This window comes from Plectrocnemia conspersa, unplaced genomic scaffold (assembly GCF_051122295.1).
Source record: "Plectrocnemia conspersa isolate PC_06_02 unplaced genomic scaffold, ASM5112229v1 ptg000012l, whole genome shotgun sequence".
NCBI classification, from domain to species: Eukaryota; Metazoa; Arthropoda; class Insecta; order Trichoptera; family Polycentropodidae; genus Plectrocnemia; species Plectrocnemia conspersa.
The window spans coordinates 16071408-16096007 of NW_028277176.1; the positions used below are offsets into that span (position 1 = coordinate 16071408).

At 31.3% G+C, this 24600-nt stretch overlaps 1 protein-coding gene across 2 annotated transcripts in view; it reads right to left on the reverse strand.

The window, feature by feature from the left end:
* LOC148228394 (apoptosis-resistant E3 ubiquitin protein ligase 1) overlaps window positions 1–23955 on the reverse strand; it is a 45942-nt gene extending 21987 nt beyond the window's left edge. Inside the window, exon 1 of one of the 2 annotated variants that reach the window (XM_088200467.1) lies at window positions 23120–23955. In XM_088200467.1, the coding sequence (XP_088056593.1) occupies window positions 23120–23297 (178 nt within the window). In that variant the 5' untranslated portion in view covers window positions 23298–23955. Of the gene's footprint in view, window positions 1–12840; window positions 13205–23119 lie in introns of those variants that run through there. The other variant, XM_088200468.1, reaches the window with a different exon arrangement.
* Between the last annotated feature and the right edge of the window lie 645 nt (window positions 23956–24600).

Below are 24600 nucleotides of genomic sequence, written 5' to 3' on the forward strand. Positions count from 1 at the left end.
TACAGTTTTAGGCTATTTGATGCTTGGCGCGCGTTGGGTGTCGAGAAAAAGGGTGGGCGGAAGACTTATAATATTAGCTAAACTGAATGAATATTTGGTTTTAATAGAGCCGTGAATAATCTACTTTATTTGTGAAAGAATAAACCAACTTTGATGACAGCAATTTTAAATCCTGAAGGAAATAGCACATGTTTCATGTAAAACAGTGAATCGTAAAAGTTGAAAATCGCTGCCCTGGTATAAAACGGGCTCAAAAGGTCGGGCTGATCGAAGCGGATGCCGTCGAATATCGAATGTACAGTAATATGAAATTATGGTAATTTGTTCTGGAAGTGCGGAATTTTCTGCGGTGCCTATGCGCTGGGTGCGGCCCTGCTTTGCATAAAATCAACCGAGAGTTTTGTTCTATTTTTTGCTCGAATCATTTTTCTTTCCTTTTCCGCAAGTGGCATAATAAAATTTATCGTTGTTTGTTTGCATAACAAATCGAATAAAGTTTTTTTATTATCTATATATTATACGAAGAGATCCTGAAAAATATTTAGAAAGTATAAGGTGTATTCAATATTTGAATTAGTTATTCAATAAACACTTATTTTGCAAAAAAGAGTTTTAATGAAGTATTAAAAAAAGACCACTGACTGGCCAAAATTTGCTCCTCCTAGAGAAAATCTGAAATGACGTCTCTGATTTAAAAAAAAACCGGTTATCCCACAAAGAAAATATAAAAAAAACATCAAAAATATTTCATTTCAGTGAAATCATATCAGAATACATTTTCATGTATTCTGATGTGAAAATATAAGTTATCTGGCATGTGCTAATAAAATTATACGATTTAAACTTTTTCACACAATATAAAGGTTATAGAACTTTAAAATGAAAAATAAATCACATAAAATCGTAGCAATGGCCATGGCATTAACATAATTGGAAAGATGATTTTATGTCATTAGTGTTTAAATCTGGGCGTCGTGGCTGGCTAGAATATAGCGCAATCTGGAAGTCCAATTTTCGACAACCGAATATATATCGGCAATAACGCGGCGAATGTTGGCTTCCAAGTTTCTGGTTTATCGGCGTCAATCGCACGGTTTTGAATGCCATTAAATTTAGTAATTTTCTAATGTGGTTCTGAAATGTAATTAGGGGTTGTTAGTGAAGATATTATGGCTGCCATCAAAGCAGGTCTGATATTAACGGTACAGAGGCTAGCACTACATTGGTTCAGACATTTAAAAGAATAGGAAAGGTGTTAATTTGCAGAATATGGGAATCTTATAAATAATCGAATCTCAATATGGCAATATTCAATGATATTTTTGAGTCAAATTGTTACTGAAGATGAGAAGTGGATCATTTACTTTAACATGCGACGTAAGAGAGAGTAGTTGAATGCCAATCAACCCCCAATTCCAACCCCGAGAACATGATTACACCCCAATAAGATAATATTATGCATTTTGTAGGGTATGAATGGCATAATTCATTATGATATATTGGATTATAGGCAGATAATTACAACAGACACAGTATGTTCAGATAATTTGTTTAAAAGCGACACAGACCATAAAAAAGACCTTCCCTTATACATTAAAGAGGGGTAATTTTACACCAAGACAGCGCACGCCCTCACGTACCCAAGAAGACGATAGAAAAATCAATAGATTTTCTTGGGAACTCCTTTTTCGCCTACCGTATTCTTCAAACATTGCTCCAAACGATTACCATCTATTTACACACCTGCAACAGATTTTAGGTGGACAAAAATATTTTATAAAAACGACATTAAATAATTTATTGTTTCTAAAAAGATATTACTTTATAAATTATTAACATGTAGAGAATAATTGTATAAAAAAGGAGAATATAAAATTTAGTAAAGTATTACATGTTTTAATTTTTATTTCATTTAACCAGTACCTTTAAAAAAATTGGGAGTTAGTCAATCCACCCACTTAAAAATGGTTATAAAATATTTTGCTGGATTGTTAGTAAATATTCTAAGTCAGTCAATATATTTTTAATTACTTGATATTTTGAAGATGTGAGATTTTTGTAGCATATGTATAAGAATGGTGAGAATCATTTATTAAGAATTTCCACCCAATTTACAATTAAGATCGTCGATACCTTATATTATTTAGAGCTCCAATTAATAATATTTGTGTAGTACATTACTAGTTATTTAATAATATTTATTTACAGATTACGTCACGACTCACGAGCTTCGTCTGGTCAATGCAATGGTATAAAACTGCAGTAGTTTTAGTTAGTCTGCCAACTCCGCAATAAAACGAATGTTTGCGACATAAAAACCTTCAAAAAAATATGAGATACGACCCCCTTAGTGAAATATATAATCTGAATTGTGAACTTGAATCTGCTTTTGGCAACATTCCTTTTGAAATATGAACGAGAGAAAAAAATACATACAATGCCAACACCATATCAATGGTCGACGTGCCATTAATCCAAAAGGTCTCCTCGTTCCAACAACCTACACGTACAAGATAACATTGTAAAATATACTCTTTTTTGCAATATAAAACCTTGTCATTTTTACCCAGCACAAATTCGCTTAATTTGCAGCGCTTGTTCACAGGGCCGAGTTGATTACATTATGAAAGGACCGGAGTTTTCTGTGTTGTGTTTTAATATTACCTACGACGAAAAACTCGATTGAACGCCATTGTGTTTTATGAATTTTGTTAATGTTATTTTAAGCATAATTACGTCAGAGCAATGTAGTTCAGAGTTAATTAAATTCTGCTCTATAATCCAAAGATAATGCGACCTCCAGATAGAGCTGAGCACACATTCGTGCTTGTGTTTCTAAAGGTTTAGTTGCTACTATTATTATAATAATCTACTAAATAAATCATGGTACACTTTAGCATAAGTAATCAGCAACAATACGGAACAGTTGATTAATAATTTTATAATAAAGAACAAGCAAATGTAAATGAAAGAACTAGAATCAATATCAGACATGTCACAATCACTACAGTATAAAAAATACACTTTCAGAGTCGATACATATGTAAAATTACAATATGTTCAAATATATCAATACGATAAATTTTAGTATATAATAAAATCATCGATATTAACAAAAAATGCACTAAAAAGTTATTTTTACTGCTTTAAAAAAGCGTTATTATAATCTAGTGAAAAATTCTCTATCAAAGATGTAATGGAAATGTTTTTTTAAGTAAAGCTTTAAAAACATTAAAACAAGTTTTCTTATCGAGTTGTACAATTTTATTTGTCATTAAATATTTATTTAGTATTAATTATTAATCTAAAATGATTTTAAGTCTCGAATACATTTTTATTTTATGTTCGCCTAACTGTCTGAATATTGAAAAATAACTTTACTATAGTAACTAAAACATATTGGAAACAAAATAGAAACTATAATCAAGATAACAACCAGTGGCGTCATGGAAACTTCCAAACTTTACAAAATGGGCATGTCTGATATTGATTCATGACGTCATAATTACACAATATTGTTAGGTTCGCACGTGAAATTAAAAAAAATATAACATATTAATTTATAACAATATATATTCATAAATATATTTCGGCAGTGTTATTATTTTCAATTTAGAAATTCAATCCTCAACTAATCCAATGAAAATCTGAGAAGATATCTTCGACAACAAATTAAATAAGGTCATAAATTTGCATTTGACTTGCGATTGCGAATTGTTTCAAAATTGGAATCAAACCATTAATCTTACAACCGATTATGCGCCTTGAACTTTAAGCTTGGTTCACACCATTCGATTAGATGTAGAAAGACAACACATTTAACAACTAAACTTGACGATTTCAATTCAAAAGTTCGAACGTTAAATAATCTACTGTCGGAAAAAAAATAGTATCGTCCATTAGAAGTGGGTATTAGTATAATTATCTACGTAGTTAAACGCAGTTTTTAAGCTGATTAGTCATATACGTAATCTAATACTGAACACGCAATCGATATCTAATACATGTCAGTTAAAACGCTGGTGAGTCTTGTGCGGTCAAGTAAATGGTCAAAAATAAATCAATACCCAAAACAATCAATGCGATAAGACTACACCAAAAGGCGAAGCAAAGCATTACCACTGAATTATTAATTATTATTCATGTGTGTATTTCCGATTAATTTTCCTTTATGTTAACATCAATTTATTTAATTAACAACAACTTATTATGGCGAGATATGAATCTGTTCAATAAGCTCCCGACACGTAACGGCTCAAGTGAGCTTTTATATCTAGATTTATACGTGGCGAAGAATTAATAAAACAAACATCGTTACGCGTGTGATTTAATTTCGCACGTGTAATATTGGCGTGTTGTTAATTAGCCGTGTGTTTTTGTGTTATCGACAAAATTTATTTTCAGCCGTAATAATTTTTATGTGCTAAAGAAAAATTTCGTTTACGTGTTTAAAAACAGTCGAGTTGGGCGATGGTGAAATTATATGGCTTTTTTAATCTTTATAAGCATACTCATTGAAATTGGTTCACTTTACTAGTATCGATCATTGTTTACCAATTTTTTTTAAAAATAAACCGTGCTTGGAAAAGCGTATTTAATAATAATAATTTCAATCAATTATAATGTGCGTTTATAAGAAGCAGAAAAAAAGCCCTCTAAATATGTATGTAAGTTATTCATGTATTAAAGTGTACCACTTATAATAGGTTACGTCACCTTAATACTTAATTGACGGGCTATTTAATTTGTTGTCGAAGATATCTTTTCAGATTTTCATTGGATTAGTTGAGGATTGAATTTCTAAATTGAAAATAATAACACTGCCGAAATATATTTATGAATATATATTGTTGTAAATTAATATGTTATATTTTAATAAACATTTTTGCCTCTGTTTTTAACCCTTTGAACGGTATCGCCGTACATGTACGGCGGTCGATCTTTCACTGTTTTAAGGTACTACGGATATTTATATATTTACATAAATAACTGAAATAATAAATCATAAACATTATATTTATATAATATTTTTTAAATTTGATTTCTATAGAAAATAATGACAATAAATTAAAGAGTACAAAATATTTTTTTTTTCATTTCCATTTTAAAACAATTTTACTTTTCTTTTTTCTCAGATCAGATTTGATGATTATTGTATAATCGATTATCAAATAAAAAACATTCCAAGCTTTTATTAATTCCACGGGTGAATACCGTAAACTAATTAAAATTGAGCTAGTTAGTACATATGTATATGGTATTTTTTATAAATAAAGAGCAAAATTTAGAGAATATCAAAAATGTTTTAAAAAAGTAAAAACAATATACTAAATCATTAAAATCTCAATTAAATAAATTAGAAAAGATGCGCTACTACTCTTTTATATTATCTTTCTTGTATATAAAAATGAATCATTTATAATCGAACTCATTAATGTTTTACGTGGGATTTTATTTTTGAAACCCGCATTAATGACTGTGAGCAAAAATTAATATTCATCAATAAGGATAAACTAGACTATAGTGTAAAAGACGGGACCACACAAAAGCCCTCGTTACGATTAGAAAAAAAGGTTTCACATAAATCACGCAAGGATTCTCCGGTGCATTGAATGTATATTTCTTTGTCACACATTACCGAAAGACAAAAAGCACCGCACGGCCACAATATTTGCACATTTCGACCTCGGAAGGATCCATCAAGTAAACGTCACTTTCTAAAGGCGTATATATATTTCGTTGTTTTAAGAAACTAGTCCACCTACAATATCTCTGAAGATCTTCATCATCCCTTCGCCAGTTTCTCCACCACTGTCGAAAAATAACGATACTCGCCCATCATAGTAATTCGCAATATATGCAGTATAAACATATGCATTATTACTAGCTTCCAAATAAATATTTCAATAACCATAAAAATGATTTGTTAAATAAAGTTTTAATTTTTAATACATTAACACCTAAATATTACAGGAAAATAAATATTTATGTTATTAATTATTAAGCTAAATTTTCCTATTCTGTATGAATTAAATATTCTTTTACTATTTTAATATATCTATAAATTAAATTATTTAATAAGCATTTAACGATCTATGAACAATGTCAAGAACTGCCCAGAATTGATATTTAGGAAACGGTTACCAAACTATTAGACTATAGAAAACTGCATAAAATCAAGCAACCCATTATTGAAATATTTATACATTAAATATTCTTGAAAATATATAAAAATAAGTATTATAAGTCAATTCTAAAATTAAATACACATTTTTTATATACATATATGTATATTTCTATATATAATTTGTATAAAAGTTTGGTTAATAAAAATGATAACTGTACAAAATAATGTTTATCACGATAACATATTATTTTTGAAAGACAACAGGAAAATTATTAAAAACAATATTCGTTTACTGATAAAATTTGATTTAGTTATTATTCAATAAACGAGGAAAATGCCTAATTATTTATTTATATTTATAAGTGTATAGTAGATATTATAAATTGATATTAGATTTTACCTCCTAGTCAAACCCGTGTTATTAACCAATGAGCAGATAAATAATGCATTTTTATTATGACACATCGCAGTTAGAGGAAAACGTATTACGGTTTTCCGTACACCTTTTGGTTAATTACCATACAAAATTGCACATTATCTTAATTAATGCACCATGTTTAAGTATGTACCAACATACGTTTAAATGAACTTGAACTCATTATCGAAAATAATGTAAAAATACGCAATAAACGAGAACATTTTGATAAATTAATTATTTCGCTTATGCGTTCGAATTTTCGGCGTAACGTCGATTGAACACGAACTCCACTAAATTACATTTTATCGAAAACGTTTGTAAAAAAAATACCGAAACACATGTAACAGCTTATCGACTGTATTAACGAATGTTATGTATGGTTTTTTTTTATAAATTTACAGAAAGGTTTCGTTCTGAAATATTTTTATTTGACCGTTAACAGAAAAAAATGCATTTATTGTTCAAGTATTTTAATAAAATTATTTTGTATTTTTAAAAACACAGAATACTCTTGATTATTCGCGCATGATCAAAGTTTATCGACATTTATTAACCCTTTGGCTACCGAAATCCGATATATCGGCTTTCGCTACACTAGCGAGAACTGCCGGATCCGACGGCTCCGAAATCGTAGTATCCAATACATTTTCAACCGTCTGTAGGGTAATTGCTTCAGGGGTTTATAACATTTTTTTCAAATATATGTTATAAATATATTATAATCATTATTTTTATACATATACACACACATATATATATATATATATATATATATATATATATATATATATATATATATATATGTATATATATATATATATATATATATATATGTATATATATATATATATATATATATATATATATATATATATATATATATATGTATATATATATATATATATATATATACATATATATATATATGTATATATATATATATATATATATGTATATATATATATATATATATATATATATATATATGTATATATATATATATATATATATATATATATATATATATATATATATATATATGTATATATATATATGTATATGTGTATATATATATATATATATATACATATATATATATATATATATACATATATATATATATATATATATATATATATATATATATATATATATATATATTTATATATTTACATTATAAAAATAAATAACATATTATATACCATTGTTATTGATTCCTGGTTGGAGTTCGGCCGCTCAGATCTCGTATTTTTTAATACGTCATGCGATAATGACTCTTATTACAGCGCAAATAAGAACTAAAATAACACACAATCGCATATTCATCATTAATTAGGTCAAGTTCACTGCAGACAGCGTCGCACGCCGCGACAGCATGTTTACAAACTAAAATACACATTTTGACTTTTTAATTATTTAATAAAAAGTCCCGGCAGTTCTGGAACATTTTTCCAAAAATGCCCGGCATCCAAAGGGTTAAAAAACGTATGTACGAATATTTATTTAATTTATTACTTACATACTGATTTAATATTAGAAAATAAGTTACAAGCACTTGAAATTTAAAGAAATGTTTTAAAGCTTGCAAAAAAATATGGAGTCGATGCCCAAATTCCTCGTGATATAAATAATAAAAAATTAAGTTGGAGGAATTCGAAGCAGTTCCTTCAAAATAAAAAAATATCAAAACCCACAGATTTAAATGTAGCAATATAATAGATATGAAAAAAAATACTTTTCTAATAAATGATATAAACTAAACATGTAAAATAAAAATCTGCAATAAAAATATGTTTAAATAAGCAAGAGTACAATATAATATTTAAATAGGATTAAATGATTAAAGACTTTACACTAAAATGTTTCTATATATAATATTATGATATGATACATGAGTACATTTACCTTTCAACAGTTCATCGACTCAATAAAAATATTATTCGAATTGTCACAGCGAAAAAAGTACATCATAAAAATATGATTTACTAGTTTTTCATAATATATAATATTAGACAATGACACATAGTTTATCTTCAGCTCATTTAAAGCTAATTTTAGGCTTTATATGTAAGACGCGATACTTTGAATGAAAAATACCTCACAAATCTCAGCAAATCAGCATTTTGGATTTTGATTAAGACCTTTTGTATATAATATAGCAAATTAATTTTATTTTGTATGCCAATGATTTAAAATTGTTTTGATGCATTCGATCTGTTGCGGACTATTTCTCTCTACAGAGCAATTTAGATTCTCTATGGAGAAAGGCTTTTATCAATCAGTTTCCCGATCTCATTCATCATCACATTAATCTTAAGAACTTGGTAGTAATGTTCTGTCTAGAGAAACTTCCACTAAAGATCTCGGAATCACTTTTAAGAGCAAATCGTGGTTTCCACTAGACATAAATAAAGTCTACAAACAATCTTCCAAGATGCTCGGTTTTGTTATAAGGAAAGCGTTTCACTTTGACAATCCTTCAGTTATTCTTTTTTACAAATATAACCAAATACTAAATTTTATTAAATATCTTAATTGGAAAAGTTCAGAAAAGGTAATTAACATGTCTTTATATAAGGATATTTCTTGCATCTCAGTGTCATTATTTTTTAAGCGTTAGGATACGATTTCTAAATTATCACACAAAGTTTTATGTGTAACTACTGAAGGGTGCGATTAACAATCTAACTATCTCCTTTAAACGCTGGCATTGAACATTGATTAATTTAATTTCCGGTTCGTATAATTTCATTTTGATATTTTGTGATTATTTTTCCTCTAACCTATATTCTTAGAATTACCATTTTAAAAGCTAAATATGCATTTTATGATGTTTTGTTTATACAATCGTAATCAGCGGAATGATTGGGGAAATACATGCTTACTTTATCAAGCAATTAATTATTTATTTCACGTTGAGATTAATTGACTTATTTTGTTCAAATACACGTAATTTAGAGAATAGCTTTATAAAACGCAGGAATCTTGGGTCTTAAATATATAGTAATGTGGAAAAACTGCTGGTTTTTATTCTAATTTGAGGGTCAAATGTAATGAATATCAATGGATTAATATTACATGAAAAATAATATAGTTTCGGAAAAAAATTATAATTATATGTGAAGCCTATTAAAAATATATACGATTATTTCTTTAATGATCCAGCAATTCTCGCCAAGTAGCAAAAGCTGATATATCGGATTTCGACAGGCAAAGGGTTAACAATTGAGTGAAAATAATAGACGAGTCTTTAACGCCTTTCACTTTTGAAGGATCGATAAACCAAAAAGCAGTAAAATAAGATTTAACTACTTTTTGTTTAAGCGCTATATTTAGTCGCTGAATACTTTGATTTTACAAATCTGAACATCATGACTCGCTAGGTTTTTTTAAAGCGTAATAATTGTTGTTATACAAACAATAATTATTCCATTAATGACACAAAAAAATATGTTGTAAAGTAGATATGCATAATCACACATCTTTTTTTTCAACTCCTAATATCTATCTTCAAAAACATCCCTGTGATCGAAAACATCTCAATCGCTGGCGTCCAGGCCGCGACAGGTAAGAAATAAAGGAGACGATCGCGACCCTTTCTAAAACTGTATCATTTCGCCTCAGTTAACGTTAAAAACCATTCATTTTGTTATTTGAAGTGCAATAATTGAAGTATCTTGACCTCTACTTTTATTTTTTTATTTATATAGTTTACATTTTTTTTTTATTTAGAATCAGTTACCTTATATTTTTTTATGTATTGTGTATTACTGCCGATAATAACAAGCTTAATTTTTTATTGTTATTATAGGTAGATATTCTTCCCATTAAATTAAAAAAAATTAGAAAAATGTAATCAAAATACCTCAATTATTGTCTCTCATCTCTCAGGGAAATAAGCGGAATAATAAGTATAGACAGACATCGTATCTCACATATTGCTCCACAGTTTACATTTCGATATTACACTATGTTTTAAAAATATGATAGCTATTCTTACCGATATTACTATCAGAGGGCTAATCAAAGTATTTTTAAACAGAATTTTAGTCAATAGGAGAGCGCAAAAAAAATATCACTTCTCAGAAGGCAAAAATTCACGTCAAAAGCAATAAAACTGTGTAGACGCCGTCGCAGTGGGAACGCTCGTTACTAAGCGTTCCCACTGCGACGGCGCCGACACGATTTTCTTGCTTTTGACTTCTGAGAAGGGATAATTGTTTTTTGCTCTCTCCTATTGGTCAAAATTTGGTTTAGATGTGCTTATTCGATTGTAATAAAAATTCTTAATATAAACGTTTTCACCGCGATGGCACAATATTATTGCTTTTGACCTAGACTGTAACTTACTATATGGCAACACTGAGCAGCAAAGAAAACACGACTAATTATCAAATAAATATTATGAGTAGATATTTTTAATAATTTTTAATAGCAAATAAAAATATTTTGCATAAAATATGATTTCAGAAAATATGTCGCAACGGTGGCTAATTTTTATATTTATTTGAAGCATAGAAAGGGTTAACTCGTACCTATTATTATTTATATGTAAAAAAATTCCATTTTTATCATGAGGCCCGGAATCATTGTTTTCCAAGGGCCGCTTTCGGCGGCGCTGTAAATACGCATTCAACGAAAGATTAACATGAAATAAATAAATAATATACTTTGGTTCGAAATAAAAAAACACGCCTATTATTTTCACTCAGACGTTAAGGCTATACCGGAACATCAATGCATCGATAAAAAAGTTTTCACTAATTTTGAAATGACCTACTAGTTTTTTGAACTTTTTTATGATGTACCTAATATTTTATTTAAATATAGGGTGGCTCAAAAGTTTTTGTACTTTTTAAATCGCTTCTGAGCAGGAATTGCGCGTGAGTTTGGCCCTTGGAAATTTATGCGCAATGGATCGCTTCATGGGGGGAGCAACGCGCGTTCTGCGTAAAACAGTTTTACAAAAATAAAGATTTTTATGTGATTGTTCGGCGCATGATTCGCCCTTACTACCGATTACAGAGTGTGAATCAATGTCTGATTGTTATTTTAATTTAATCGCGGCTCAGAAAGTTCAAGGAGACCGATTTAACGCAAAATAAGAAGAAAATCGGACGGCTACGGAGCAGGAGAAGCGTGAAGAAAGTAAACGAGAAGAGAAGATTCGGGCTTGTCGATTCGCAAGCGTTTTGTTTTTATAGCGAAACCAAGATCAGCTTTGCACTGTATTTGAAATTAGACTCATATAAGATCTAATTGGTGTAAGATTGAGTGGTGAAGGAAATGTTTCCTAATAAACTGATATCTACATCCCTTCAGCCCAGATTTGATACCAATTATTTTTTATGGGGTTATATCAAAAGTAGTGTAAACCAGTCACTAATATATGAGATCTAACATACCACGTGCTTTGTGTCATAGTGGTTTAAAACCTAGGTGCCAGATTCGAGGAATGTCAGCGGCGGGATGGTGGACATTCAGACGTTTTTTCCAATTGTGTTCTTTCAGTGAAATAAACATTCATTAACATACGACTTGTAGGCCTATACATTTTTGCCAGATAAATGGTATGTGCCACACAACACATAACAGTGACGACCTGTCTGCGCCAGCCAACGAGTATTTCTCACGTGACGCAAAAGTGATACGTGACATTGCTTAGAAGATGGAGTAAAACTTTTTATTAGACAAAAGCTCGCAAACATCGTACAAAATTAAGTTTATGCCGTATATTTTTACTGAAAATACTTTTATTTAGCGTACAATATATGATTGGTTACTTAAAAGCACTAAGTTGACATTAATATTCTAACTAATCTTATTTTATTCATAGCATCCACAAGATATGCAACGTGCCAAAAACGAAAAGGCTGTCTCGGCCAGACTGTATTACTCAGTTAATCTGTAAAGTTTTTTGTGATTAAACATTTTATCTCAAGAACAACGAATTAAGCAAAAATACTATGTGTCATATTATATAATAAACAATCGTATAAACTGAATTTAAATTGTTTTTAAGCTATGTTTAAAATAATTATATCTAAAAAACGAGAAGTTACTTGTAAAAAATTGTAGATACATATGTATATTTTTTTGTGCTAAAAAATGGTAAATATTTAATAAATTATACAGTTTATTTATGATGAATTGGTTAAATAACAACCCTTCTTGATACATGGGTAAATTATGTAATTGGCGCGTTTGGGGTCCCGGGGCGCAAGATGGATCGGTCCGTCGGGTAAATAGGCCAAACCGGGATGACCCGAAACCGGCGGCGGGAAAACGGAAATACCTGAAGACGCGCTGTTGGACGGATGGACCATTCCTATGGAGCATATCTCCGAATCGCTGAATGCCCACATGTCGCACCGCGCGACGCTCAACTTATACAGCTCGACGCGTTCCGGACTTCGGCGAGCGTTTGTGTTCAAATCGAGGCACTCGCGGCTATTTGACGTTCAACGCGCAAAACATGTTTCGAGGCGATTCGTATTGTGCGGGGTACGCTCACACCCCCACGTGGACAGACAGACGGAGAGAGATAAAGGGACGAGGGTGCAGAGGTTAAGGGTGGGTCCGGGGTGGTGAGTGGGTGAGGTGGGGGAGGGGGCGAGCTCAGGGGCGAGTCCGTCGCCGACGACGTCTACCGCGGCAGTGAGGTCCGGGGGCGCGCGAGTGGGGGCCCGGGGGCGAGGGCGCAGGCGCTTAAGGTTCGACGGTTATTTTTCTTCTTCGGTTTGCGTGGGATGCACCACATTACGCGGGCGTAAAGTCGCCCCGTGGATGTGCACACGAGGAGCTCCCTTAAACCATGACGTCAATGAGGGGGTTCAATAACAGCCCGTGAATAGAAGCATTTTCGATTATCTTATTCTCTTTTAAAAATACAGGTAAACTTTGCATCACAGTATGATGGGAATTTGTGTTTCTGGAGCAAGATCAAACAAAGACATAGTTGTCTATGGTTTACGGTTCAGGATCACTCGCATATATCTGCCGAGAGGGGGTGTGGGAGACGGGACAAATTTCCGGGCCCGACTCTGACTAAAAACCGACCTCAAATAACGAATCTGAACTAAACTAGTTGTTTAAGATGTATGTAATTCATGTTTTTTATACATACAAAAAAAGGACGGAACATTGCCTTCAAAAGCACCCACTTTCTAGGAAGTACTTCAGCAATAAACATTATTATTCAAAGGGACAGGTTGTATTTTTTGACGCGGCTCCGTTTGTGTTAAAATTTATTTGCAAATTATTGTTGACTTTAAGCGGCTTCCACAAATACAGTTTTTACTTAATTATTGCATGCACGGAATAATTTGCGCAAACTATACGGAACAGGGACACGGACAAATAGGCGACGGTCTTCTGAGCGATACAATAAATATGTAATGCAAATTTTATTTTTATCGTTTTATTTAGTAACATGACTCTATTATTAATTAATTAATTAAAATGATTTACTACATATTAAAATATATACATACATACGAAAATATTGGTAATATTTGTTAGAAACGGTCTAAACAAAATATATAATATATACAGTTTTGGCCATAATAATGGGGCACCCTTTAAAATGGTGCGTGTCTCTTTACAAGTGCATAGTCTGACCGAAATATTTTAACAGGTAGCTATAACTGTTATTTTGAGTACTATACAAAGGAATTTGTCGTTTTTAATTGCTCACCTGAGTTTTAAAACAATATCGCAGGTCAAATGGTTCGGTCTCGCTTAAGTGACAGTTATATTCAGTTGCATAATTTCGGCATTTTTTTGTTAATTAAGTAAAGTTAAAAGAGCGAATATAATTTTATTGCATATTATTGACTGAATATATCGGAAAATAATTAGAATAAAGGCATTAATTGTTCACGACATGCTATCCAAAATGCTTTGAAACGGTTCAAAGAATGTGGTTCTTACAAATCTAAGCCAAAAATTGGAAGAAAATAAAAGACAACTGCGCAGGAAGATCGAATGTTGGTTCGCGAGTCCCTTAAAAATCGTCAATAAACGTCTTCAAAGCCTAAAGACATTTTTTCGCGGAAGAAGGCTCAACGATGTGGAACTCAAAGGATGTAAAGCTCGACACAAACCATGGCTTTCAGAAATAAATTAAACTCATTGGTTAGAGTGAGCCCGAAAACACAGAGATTAGTCAACTGAAGATAAGGCGAAATTCATTCGGTCGGATGAATCCAACTTTAAGATAACTAAAGTTGGTTAATATAAAAATAATATTAAAAATTTCTAAAGCAAATTTAAGAAAAAAATAATCATACTTTCTTAACATTTTTGGGTGTGGTACACGTGCGTCGAAGAGTCGGAGAAGAATCTATAGCTGATTGCTTAGTATCCAAAGTCAAATAATATGGCGGACGCGTTATATTCTGGGGTTGCATGACAGCAGCAGGGGTATGAAAGTAGAATGAATAGTGACATTTATATTTGAATGTTGGAGTCCACTTTAATGGATTCCTATTGGAAAATAGTTTTAAGCACAGACTACGCTTTCAACCGATTCCAGCAAGAAAACGCTCCGTGCCATAAAATTAGGCATTGGTTTTGTGACAGTGTCTGACGCTTTTAGAATGGCCTATACAGTCACCAGACCAAGATCCTATAGAGCAGTTAGGGGAAAAATTAAAAGGAAATGTTGCCCAACGCAATTTCAAATCCAAAATTAATCTGCAAGAAAAATTGCAGATGAAATTTGTTTTTATCCACCTGTAAGTCATTAGTTGACAGTATAGCAAAAAGAGTTGCAGCTGTAATTATAGCTAAGGGTGGGCCTACTAAAAATTAAAAATAAGCTTAAAATGAACACTTTAAACAACCGTAAACGGGTTTTTATTCATATTTTCACGATTTTTTAAGATATAACATATTTATTGGGGTGCTCCATTATTACGGCCAAGTCCGTATTTTTACTTATCATTTGTGCATATTTAATCATAACATACTTAAAGCGTTACCCGATATCATAAAATATTTCGCCGGTAATTTTAATATACTTGGAAACCTATGTGAATATAAATGTTTATCGTGGAGCTTTGGAAATTACTGTAAGAACAAACTTTCGGAATTTCCAAAAATCGCATATTTTACAGATTTCTATTTTAAACTACATCGGATAGTTTCAATAACCCAGAACTTTTGAATTTTTACTGAAAACGTTTCGTTGCGTCTTTTAAAAGTATTTTTGTCGCGGTTTCAAAACACTTTGTTATTGTGTTTTTGGTGAAAAAATTCAGTACAGCAAGAAAACAAATATGTTTTTTTATGCACATATTGAGAAAGACGAATTTTGAGTCACCCTAGTTTATATTCTTCATTAATCGATAATTTAGGAATATTAAATCAAAAAGAGAAGGAAAAATATGCTTGGAATGTATATCCTTATGTTAAAGATAATATTAATAAGAAAGGGTTGATTCAATTCTGGCGATGTGAAAATAAAAACAAATGCTGTAAAGGTAGAATCTGGACAAGTGTTAGTGATGGATCATTAATTTCTGACATTAACACAGATGCAGTGTAAGTAATAACGCAAGGAGAATTTAGCAGATACGACAATGAGCAACATATCAAAAGCTCAGAACTCGAATTCCAGAAAATGTTTTTTCTGCAGTACAAGGAATGCTTCCAAATCATAACAGTCTTCGCAGAAATATTCAAAGAAGAAGATTTAATAAATTAGAGGGCCCAATTAATCCTGATTCTAGGGAAACAATAATTATTCCTGTAGAATATTTTAATTATGAATTTAGTCCATCATAATTTGAACGTTTTCTTTTAACTGATTCTAAATCAGAACAAGTCGATTCAACGGGAATCTTAATTTTTGTTCGTGGTAGTCATGTAATGTGGAAAGCATAAAATAATTATTTGTGGATGGCACACTTTTACTTTCAACTCCTTTGTGATTTTGACTAGAAAGGTTGGAGGTTCTGTTTTCCCTGTTTTATTTTGTTTATTACCTAATAAGACTCTTGAAATATACACAAAATTATTTTATATGATAAATGAAATGTGGCCATTACTTGATCCCGAAAATATAAATGTTGATTATGAAATTGCAATTCATCAAGCTTTGCGTACGGTATTACCACAAGCTAACATAAATGATTGCTTTTTTCATCTGGTACAAAATCTTCGAAAGCATTTTGCTTCACGTAATCTTTTGATTCGCATTATACATGCTATTTCTGAACTGGATAATCATTTATCCGATGAATTAGAACCAATTTAAGAATGGTTTACGAACGGCTATATAGGTCACCTAGGAAACAATAAAACTAGGGCTCCACTGATTTTTCACTCCAACGTTTGGTCTGTTTATCATAAAACATTAAGCAGAAGCGATAGGAACAATCATTTTGCCGAAGCATGTCATCGGAAACTGCAATTGAAATTTGGTAGCAGTTTAAATTTATGGATTTTTATCAATGATTTCAGAAAAATCCAAAAAGCTATTAGGTTGATTATGAGAAAACTATAGCAGGTTTTGAACATTAGCGCAAACGTAAACGTTACGAAGAAGCTGACCAAAGATTTTTTATAAAGGTTTTACAGTACAATAGAGAAAATAATCATATAATATTTACGTGGTATTGCATATAATTGAATTAAGAGTTATTCATTTTAAAATAAAATTGTTTTTCATTTCATATATACCGTCGCCCAATTGACAGAGATCGTCCAATTTTCACGTACCTTACGGAACAGATGCGCCATCTACACGATGCAGGCAAGCACGCGCAAACTTCAGTCCGGCCTCGATCCTCGACATCGAACAACTTCTCACAGTTATGTTGCCTAGTGATGAAGTTCATTTGTTTTTTTTTATTATTATTTGATGATAAGAAAAAGTATTAATTATAAAAGCCGGCGTTCAAAGTAGTATAAAACATGATTGCTGCGAAGAAATGTGCACTCACACATAAATTTAATGAAAAAGATAAAAACTAACAAATCTGAAGAAATATTCAATTTAAAATCTAATATTATATCTATCAATACCTTTTGGTACGATGGCTAAACACATAAATTATATAATTATAAAGCACTAATTATCTCATACACATAATACGCTCAGACCTGAAAGGTCAAAACTATGTTATTTCTCTAAATAACGAGCTCTCAATACCTTGTAAAATTCCACTTGGAGTCCCGCATGGTAGTTTGCTCAGGCCGTTCCTTTTCATTCTATATACTAATGACATTCCTATTTAAAAAAAATACTGACTTATCGATGCACGCTGACGACACAGCCGTCATAATGAATTATTACAGAAAATTTAAATAATTATTTTTAAACACTGCATTAAATGGAGGGCGAGCGGCAAACACTTGGGTTTGCATTTGGACTCCAAGCTTAAATTCACTAAACGTAACGCGGAATTCTTGCTGTCACTGCGACCCTAAAACCGATATTTAATAGAAAAAGCGTATTAATGAGAAATATTTACCATATAAATAGCTAATTAATAACAGGTAATAACACACGCTTGCTAGATATGGAGTATTAGTAGTTTAAATTTCTAATTAATTCAAAATAAAGCAATAAAAATAATATATAACACATATTTATATCTAGCTCTTTGAACGTGAAACTATATTTGTCGCATAATAAAACTAATTGCTATAGTTATTTGCGATCTACTAAAAATATTTGTCACGCTGGCGTTATACAAGCGCACGTGCCGATTGCCTATTTAGGTGGATTAGACGTACTTTTCCGATACAAAGGGATGCAAGTACCGACAAAGTCGGTGAAATGTAGCTGGCGACAGCGTTGACAAATTTTCAACTATTTAAATAATAGTCATTTCGCAAAATATATTTCATTATTTATTTAAATTAAATTAAAGCCTACATGACCTAACAGGTTACCCCAATGCGTCACGATAAGCAAAAGCAATACATATTATATAAGAAGAAAAAATTCATAATAGTTCCTCGTAGCTGACATTTAATATATAAATGTGCAATGCCAGCGCATTAAGTAGCGGAATGTCCACAGTCATAGGCGATTCAGCTAGTGCGCATGTTAGGTTAACGAATAATAACTCCGCTTAATAGATAATAACGGATAATAAATTATCATATACAGCTAACTAATACGCCGTAGCTTCGCATTGGACAGATTGAAAATTGACTATGGGGAGCATTTGTCTTGTAACAAACCGATATGCTGAATTTCCTTGAAATAAATGTCTGTGACAAAGAAATACATTACACTTCACTATAAATCAATACATGCTGAGAAATTAAATAAACAAACTCAATTAAAAACTGATTTATTTAACTTATATAAAAGTATTTTAAATCAGCACTATTTTGGTTAAAATTTTAAAACTGTCACGCAACGGTTCTTATAAGAAGGACGACAGAAATAAACCAATTTAATTCATCTAATTGGTTCACGCGTCGAGAGGGGCCGGAGCAAAGAAACCTCCTCCATCTCGACCAAGCATATATAAGCGCATACTTAGCGCAAATCATCCACTTCCATTCGGAATTTACTTTACTTTCATCAAGAACTTTCACCAGTTACTTCCAACTTAAAAAACACGAATGAAATTCGGAAGTCGCACCATGCGTAGCTATGTCAAGCATCGACCAAAACTTAAAAAACCAAGTCCGAAATACAGAGTTTAACCCGATCTTTGGAGTGATTTGATTATATAGACATCGCGTATTTTCAGTATTTGCACTAATTGTATGTACATATATGTAATTGCACAATTATAATAGTTTGATATGTATCCTTAAAACAACGAACATTTAATTATCAGTAAATAATTGAAAAAGTCTCACAGAGATTTGGATAACACAAGTTATTATATAATACACATTCGACATAAATAAGTATTATGAATTTACAGCAAGTTTGATTATAGGGATCGATATATCTCTAAACTTCACAGAGGGTGGCGATGACCACCTTAGTTACCCCTTGGATTTTCTTATAATTCTATACATGGTATTTTATATTTTACTCAGTCTTATTACAATAAACATAAGAGCAAAATATGTTGAAAAATTATCGTTGCACGTCCGATTTTTTAATGAAAAAATTAGATAGCAAATAAAGGATATAAAAATACCTCTAGTGTAGAGTGATTTGTCAAAGTCAAAGGTACTACAGCGACCTTCAACGCCATTTAAATAATTACACCACCAAGATCGTTAACGTGAAATAATTTATATTGTCGTGCCGCTAATCGATTACTTTTACCTACTTTCATTATTAATTTAAGCATTCACGATAGTAAGTTCAAAGTAGGAATACTCTTCAGGAGTTCATTTATATACGGTTTTTTTAGTAAACGCCTTATCTACCATTCAGAAAATTGATTGCCTAAATGTATTCAACATAATAATTTACTTTTAGTTTTTTGTTATACCTATAATAATAAAAATACCATATTCCATTTAAATGACTTATGTTGAAAATTAGTATAATATAAATATACATTATATTATATACGAAGTTTCGGGTGCTCTTTCAAATAGGGTGATTATTTGATAACTGCATGGTTTATATGACCAAAAATATGTTTATATATTTGACTCTGTATGTTGTTTAATGACTTCAAGAGGAGCACTATGTAGGATCTTAACTATAAAGCATAAAATCTGTTTAAAAATCAGCAGCCAAACTCTCGTACAGTTAATTATGGCGTCATGAAATTTACACAATTTATTACATCTAAATCACACAACTTATATCCTTCAAATAAATGTCAAAGAAGCCAGAGATGCATATGACGCCACATGGCATATATGGTCAAAATAAAAACATCGTTTGCTGTTTGTAATGAAATGATCTTATAACAGAAGATATAATAAAAATTTTGTTTTGGAATCAAATTTATAATAAGGATATTTTTTAAGCATTTCAATCATCATATCCATCATAATAAAATAAAACATTTGTGAATGATAAAAATATAGGACAATTTGCTAATGTCTAGTTATCTGAAAACTATCTTTAAGGAATTTAACATGTTATTGCCTTGAATATCTTCAATTGAGTACTAATCTTTAATGCTAAACTAGCCTACATTTACTTCAGCTGTATCCATTTTGAACCAATGAGACTTGTCTTAATGTAAAGATTATTAAAATATTAAAAATCATGCTTAACTTATCGGAAATGTTTTATTTTAGGATTCAAATTTTTATAGTTAAAATATTCAAGAGGAAAGAGTAATGTGTTATTTTGCTTTCGAAGAAATGCCACAAATTAAATGTCGCATTAAAACCCATAGTAAATGAGACATAATTCGAAAATACTTTTGTTTTTGCAAAACAAACAAAAAAATATGTCGCGTTCAGTCGTTCAATGGTAATAGTATATTTGGATAAAAGCCAAAATATTTCAAGGTGATAAATTGACAATTACGTAACACGTAATATAAGATTTGTAAATGCAAAGATTTAACTAAGGATTTAATGTGTACAATTATTAATAAATATATCTCAAAATACTACTGTGTATTGCAAGGTGTTCCTAATAATTTCGCGTGTAAACAACTAAAGTTATAATTCTTCAGAACTTTATGCAGATGGTAATAAGTTTTTATTTGTTGAAAATTTATATTTCTGAATTTATTTGTAAGAGTCAAAAGGTGCACTTACACGCGTTGTGAGAAATTTATATTTTTTATAAATAAAAATAGATTACCTAAAAATCGTCAAAGTTCATTTCGTTAATTTGGCCAGACTGTAAGAATTTATATTTTTAGCAGTCAGTAAATCGTATTGTTTTCTTTAAACAAAACATTTACTGGTATTTTACTGTTATCGGGGGCCAAATGTTCTGATCAACGCCCACTCGCTATCGCTCGTTCGCACCTAACCGTTGAAATACAATTTTAAATGACGTGTGAAAGCGACTAAAAACGTTTTGCTACACAAATACGTTTTATAGGTTAGGTAAGAACGAGTGGCAGCGAATGAGCGTCGGTCAAAACACTTGGCCCCCGATAACAAAAAATACCCGTTTACTATTTATACTGTAAATAATACATATGTAGTGCTTTCACGGTGTGTTTATAATGGCTGCGTGAATTCTCTTTTGTACGAAAATAAAAGCTGCTGCTAAAATGCATTGCCAACTTATTACTGTTATTAATGACAATGACGCTAAAAACGAAAAACTTTTTCAACAAATAGTTTTGATATGCGTGTCTAAAACTTTATGAAACAATACCGAAAATGAGACTTACATTAGGTTGAAATCAAGAAACTCGTTCCCAGGCCCACCAAATACATAGAGATCCATAGAGACAGTGCTGCTTAGTCGGAGATTTCAAGACATGTTTTGATAACGATAAAACGATATAATTTTAATTAGACAAATACTTGTGTCAGTCTCACAAATAGATCAGTGGTCAGCATTTTCATTACATATGGAAACTGTTTCTAACTACCTACTGAAGTATTCAAATTGTATGCAAAGATATGCGAAGACTTCGAGATTGTGATGCTAACTTTAAAAAGCTTAGTTTACAAAAAGAGCAGTTTGTATATTATAAATCATCGTATATTTGGCAGCGCAGCGAGATATTTTAGGATTTTTATGAAGAAATTAATTTTTTATTTAAAAACCTTAGAAGTAATGACGCGATTTATTTAGTCGCATAGCAAGAAAATTGACAAAACAACTTTGAAAATTGTTATTTTTTTAAAATTAAAACGTCAAAGTTTATTCAACTGCTCAGCGAGAATTTCTAGGATTTTTCTTATAAGCTGATGATTTCATTCAATAATGCAATCGTAATTATATTAACTAATTGGAAGAGTGGCATTTAATTGACTCCAATTTTTTAAGTTATTTCATCCTTCCTGCTTGTTTAATAATTTAATAAATTACGCTATTGTCGAAAGCGCGCGTCTTTAGAAAGTAGCAATTTGTGAACAAATATATTATATTTTTTTCGAGCTTGTAGCACTTGATATTTTCCTTTTAACAAAACGGCGCAAATTTTCGAGCTGCGCAGCCAAGCACAAGCAAGCTTATAATGAGAAAAATAACCTATATAACAAAAAACACTTGTCAGAATATACATTTATATTTTTAGGGGATGAGAAAAAAGGCGATTAGGGTACTAGCTAACTATTTGGTCGTTAAAAATAAGTCTTCTGTAACACTGATACACAACTATGTATATTTATTTATCGACTCTCAAGGATATACATTTATTTTTTTGCAGAAATATTTATTTTTTATAAGATAAAATAAGTGTAAATGTCATTAAGAAACTAATTAAAATGAGAAGCGTTAATTTTTATTAAACAGGTTGCTGAAAACTAACTTATGCACATTAATTAAATATTAAAATAAGTCGGTTTAAATTAAATAATAGCCGAAAATAATGATATTAAGACCATTATTTTTTTGATCCGCAGGGACTTATTTAAATACTGTCACCGCCCTTCGAGCTATATCATGAAATCAGCTGTTCGTATTATAAGACATGGATATGAATATGTATCGATTGAAAGGCAAATTTGAGAATAATCTTAAGGAGATAGGGATCCGAAGTGATCACCTTTGTCTTTGAAGAGCTGCTTGTAGTCGCCGAGGTCGTTCTGGTCGAGCCAGACGTCGGCCTCTGTGCGGCCCGCATGCAGCGCCGAGCCCCACAGATAGGCGAGCGTCCTCAGCACCGAGAGCGACAGCAGCAGGGCCGCGCACACGCCCAGCCAAGCGCTCACGCTCGCGCGCATCACCGAGCATCACGACATCGAGCCGCCACCTCCGCTGCCGACGCGCACTTTCTACCGCGCATGCCCTAACCTCAAAACGCCGATCTCATACCCTTATTTTTTCTTCCTGTAACTTAGAACTACACCTACTTTTTAGATGGTGGTAGCTTAAAAAATAAAGCTAAGAGTCATTTTACGCTCAAATCGGACGTGCGTCATTTGAATTGTTTACGTTTCGTGTTCATTGATTAAGTCCTAACGCGACGGTCGGCGTCCAGTGTGTTACATATTTTAATTATTTACACACATTTCAGGGCTGCTAATTAGGCAACGATCGAGCAATTTTTTAAAATTAATATCGAAAAATATTTGTACAAGTTTACAACAATAATACCATCTAGATCAGATTCTTCAAATTTTGCGTTTACCCCCAAAAATCAGCCCCCCATTAAAAACTAAAAAAATATTTAATTCCTAATTAATTAAACTTTATAAGCAAATTTTAACTTTAAAAATTACCAAAATAATAAAATTTAAAATAAACAATAAAATGAGAAAATATTAACATACTAAAGTAATTACTTATTTTATCTTAAGGGGCTGGAGAAACAATGTTGTTTGAATTTATATACATCAACATTAAGTTTCATTTATTTGAATCTTGAAATAAAAAATGTCAGATCTGCCTTGTTTTAAAATTTTGTGCGTTTCCTTTTTGAAGCAAAGTTTGAGGATTGCCTATGCAAAGTTTTCAACCTCTTCTGTAGTATTTGTTTCAAAATAATATATTACTTTTTATATAGTATTTTTATTTATTTATTAAAATACGTCCATCGTGACCTTACAGCTTATACCCAACTCGTCACAATGACCTACAACAAAAGTAACATAAAAATTTGTCCTTTAAATTAGTATGGGGGCCAATATAGATTTGTTATGGCCAAAACTGGTCGGCGCTGAAATGGCATTGTTGTGACGGTTTTTTGCTCTCTCTACCGGCAGGCTTGTAAGGGTTCGGACGCGTGCCGTCGCGCGTCCGCCCCATTCTAACCATGTAAACACTGTTAACCGTTAAATAAATATTACTGCAGCGGCTCAATCTGTGTCTCATTGCCACCCGCCATCACCGTCCCTAAATTAGCACATAAAATTGTTATTAAAAGTAACGTAAAAAAATGATAAAAATAAACAATTAAAATTATATTAAATAAATCAGACCAATTCCAAATATCTGACACTGAACGTATCAACGAACAGGACTAGTTCATTAGGAAACTGGATGACGAAACAGTGAAACGTTATGAAGGTTTATCCGCCTGCATGC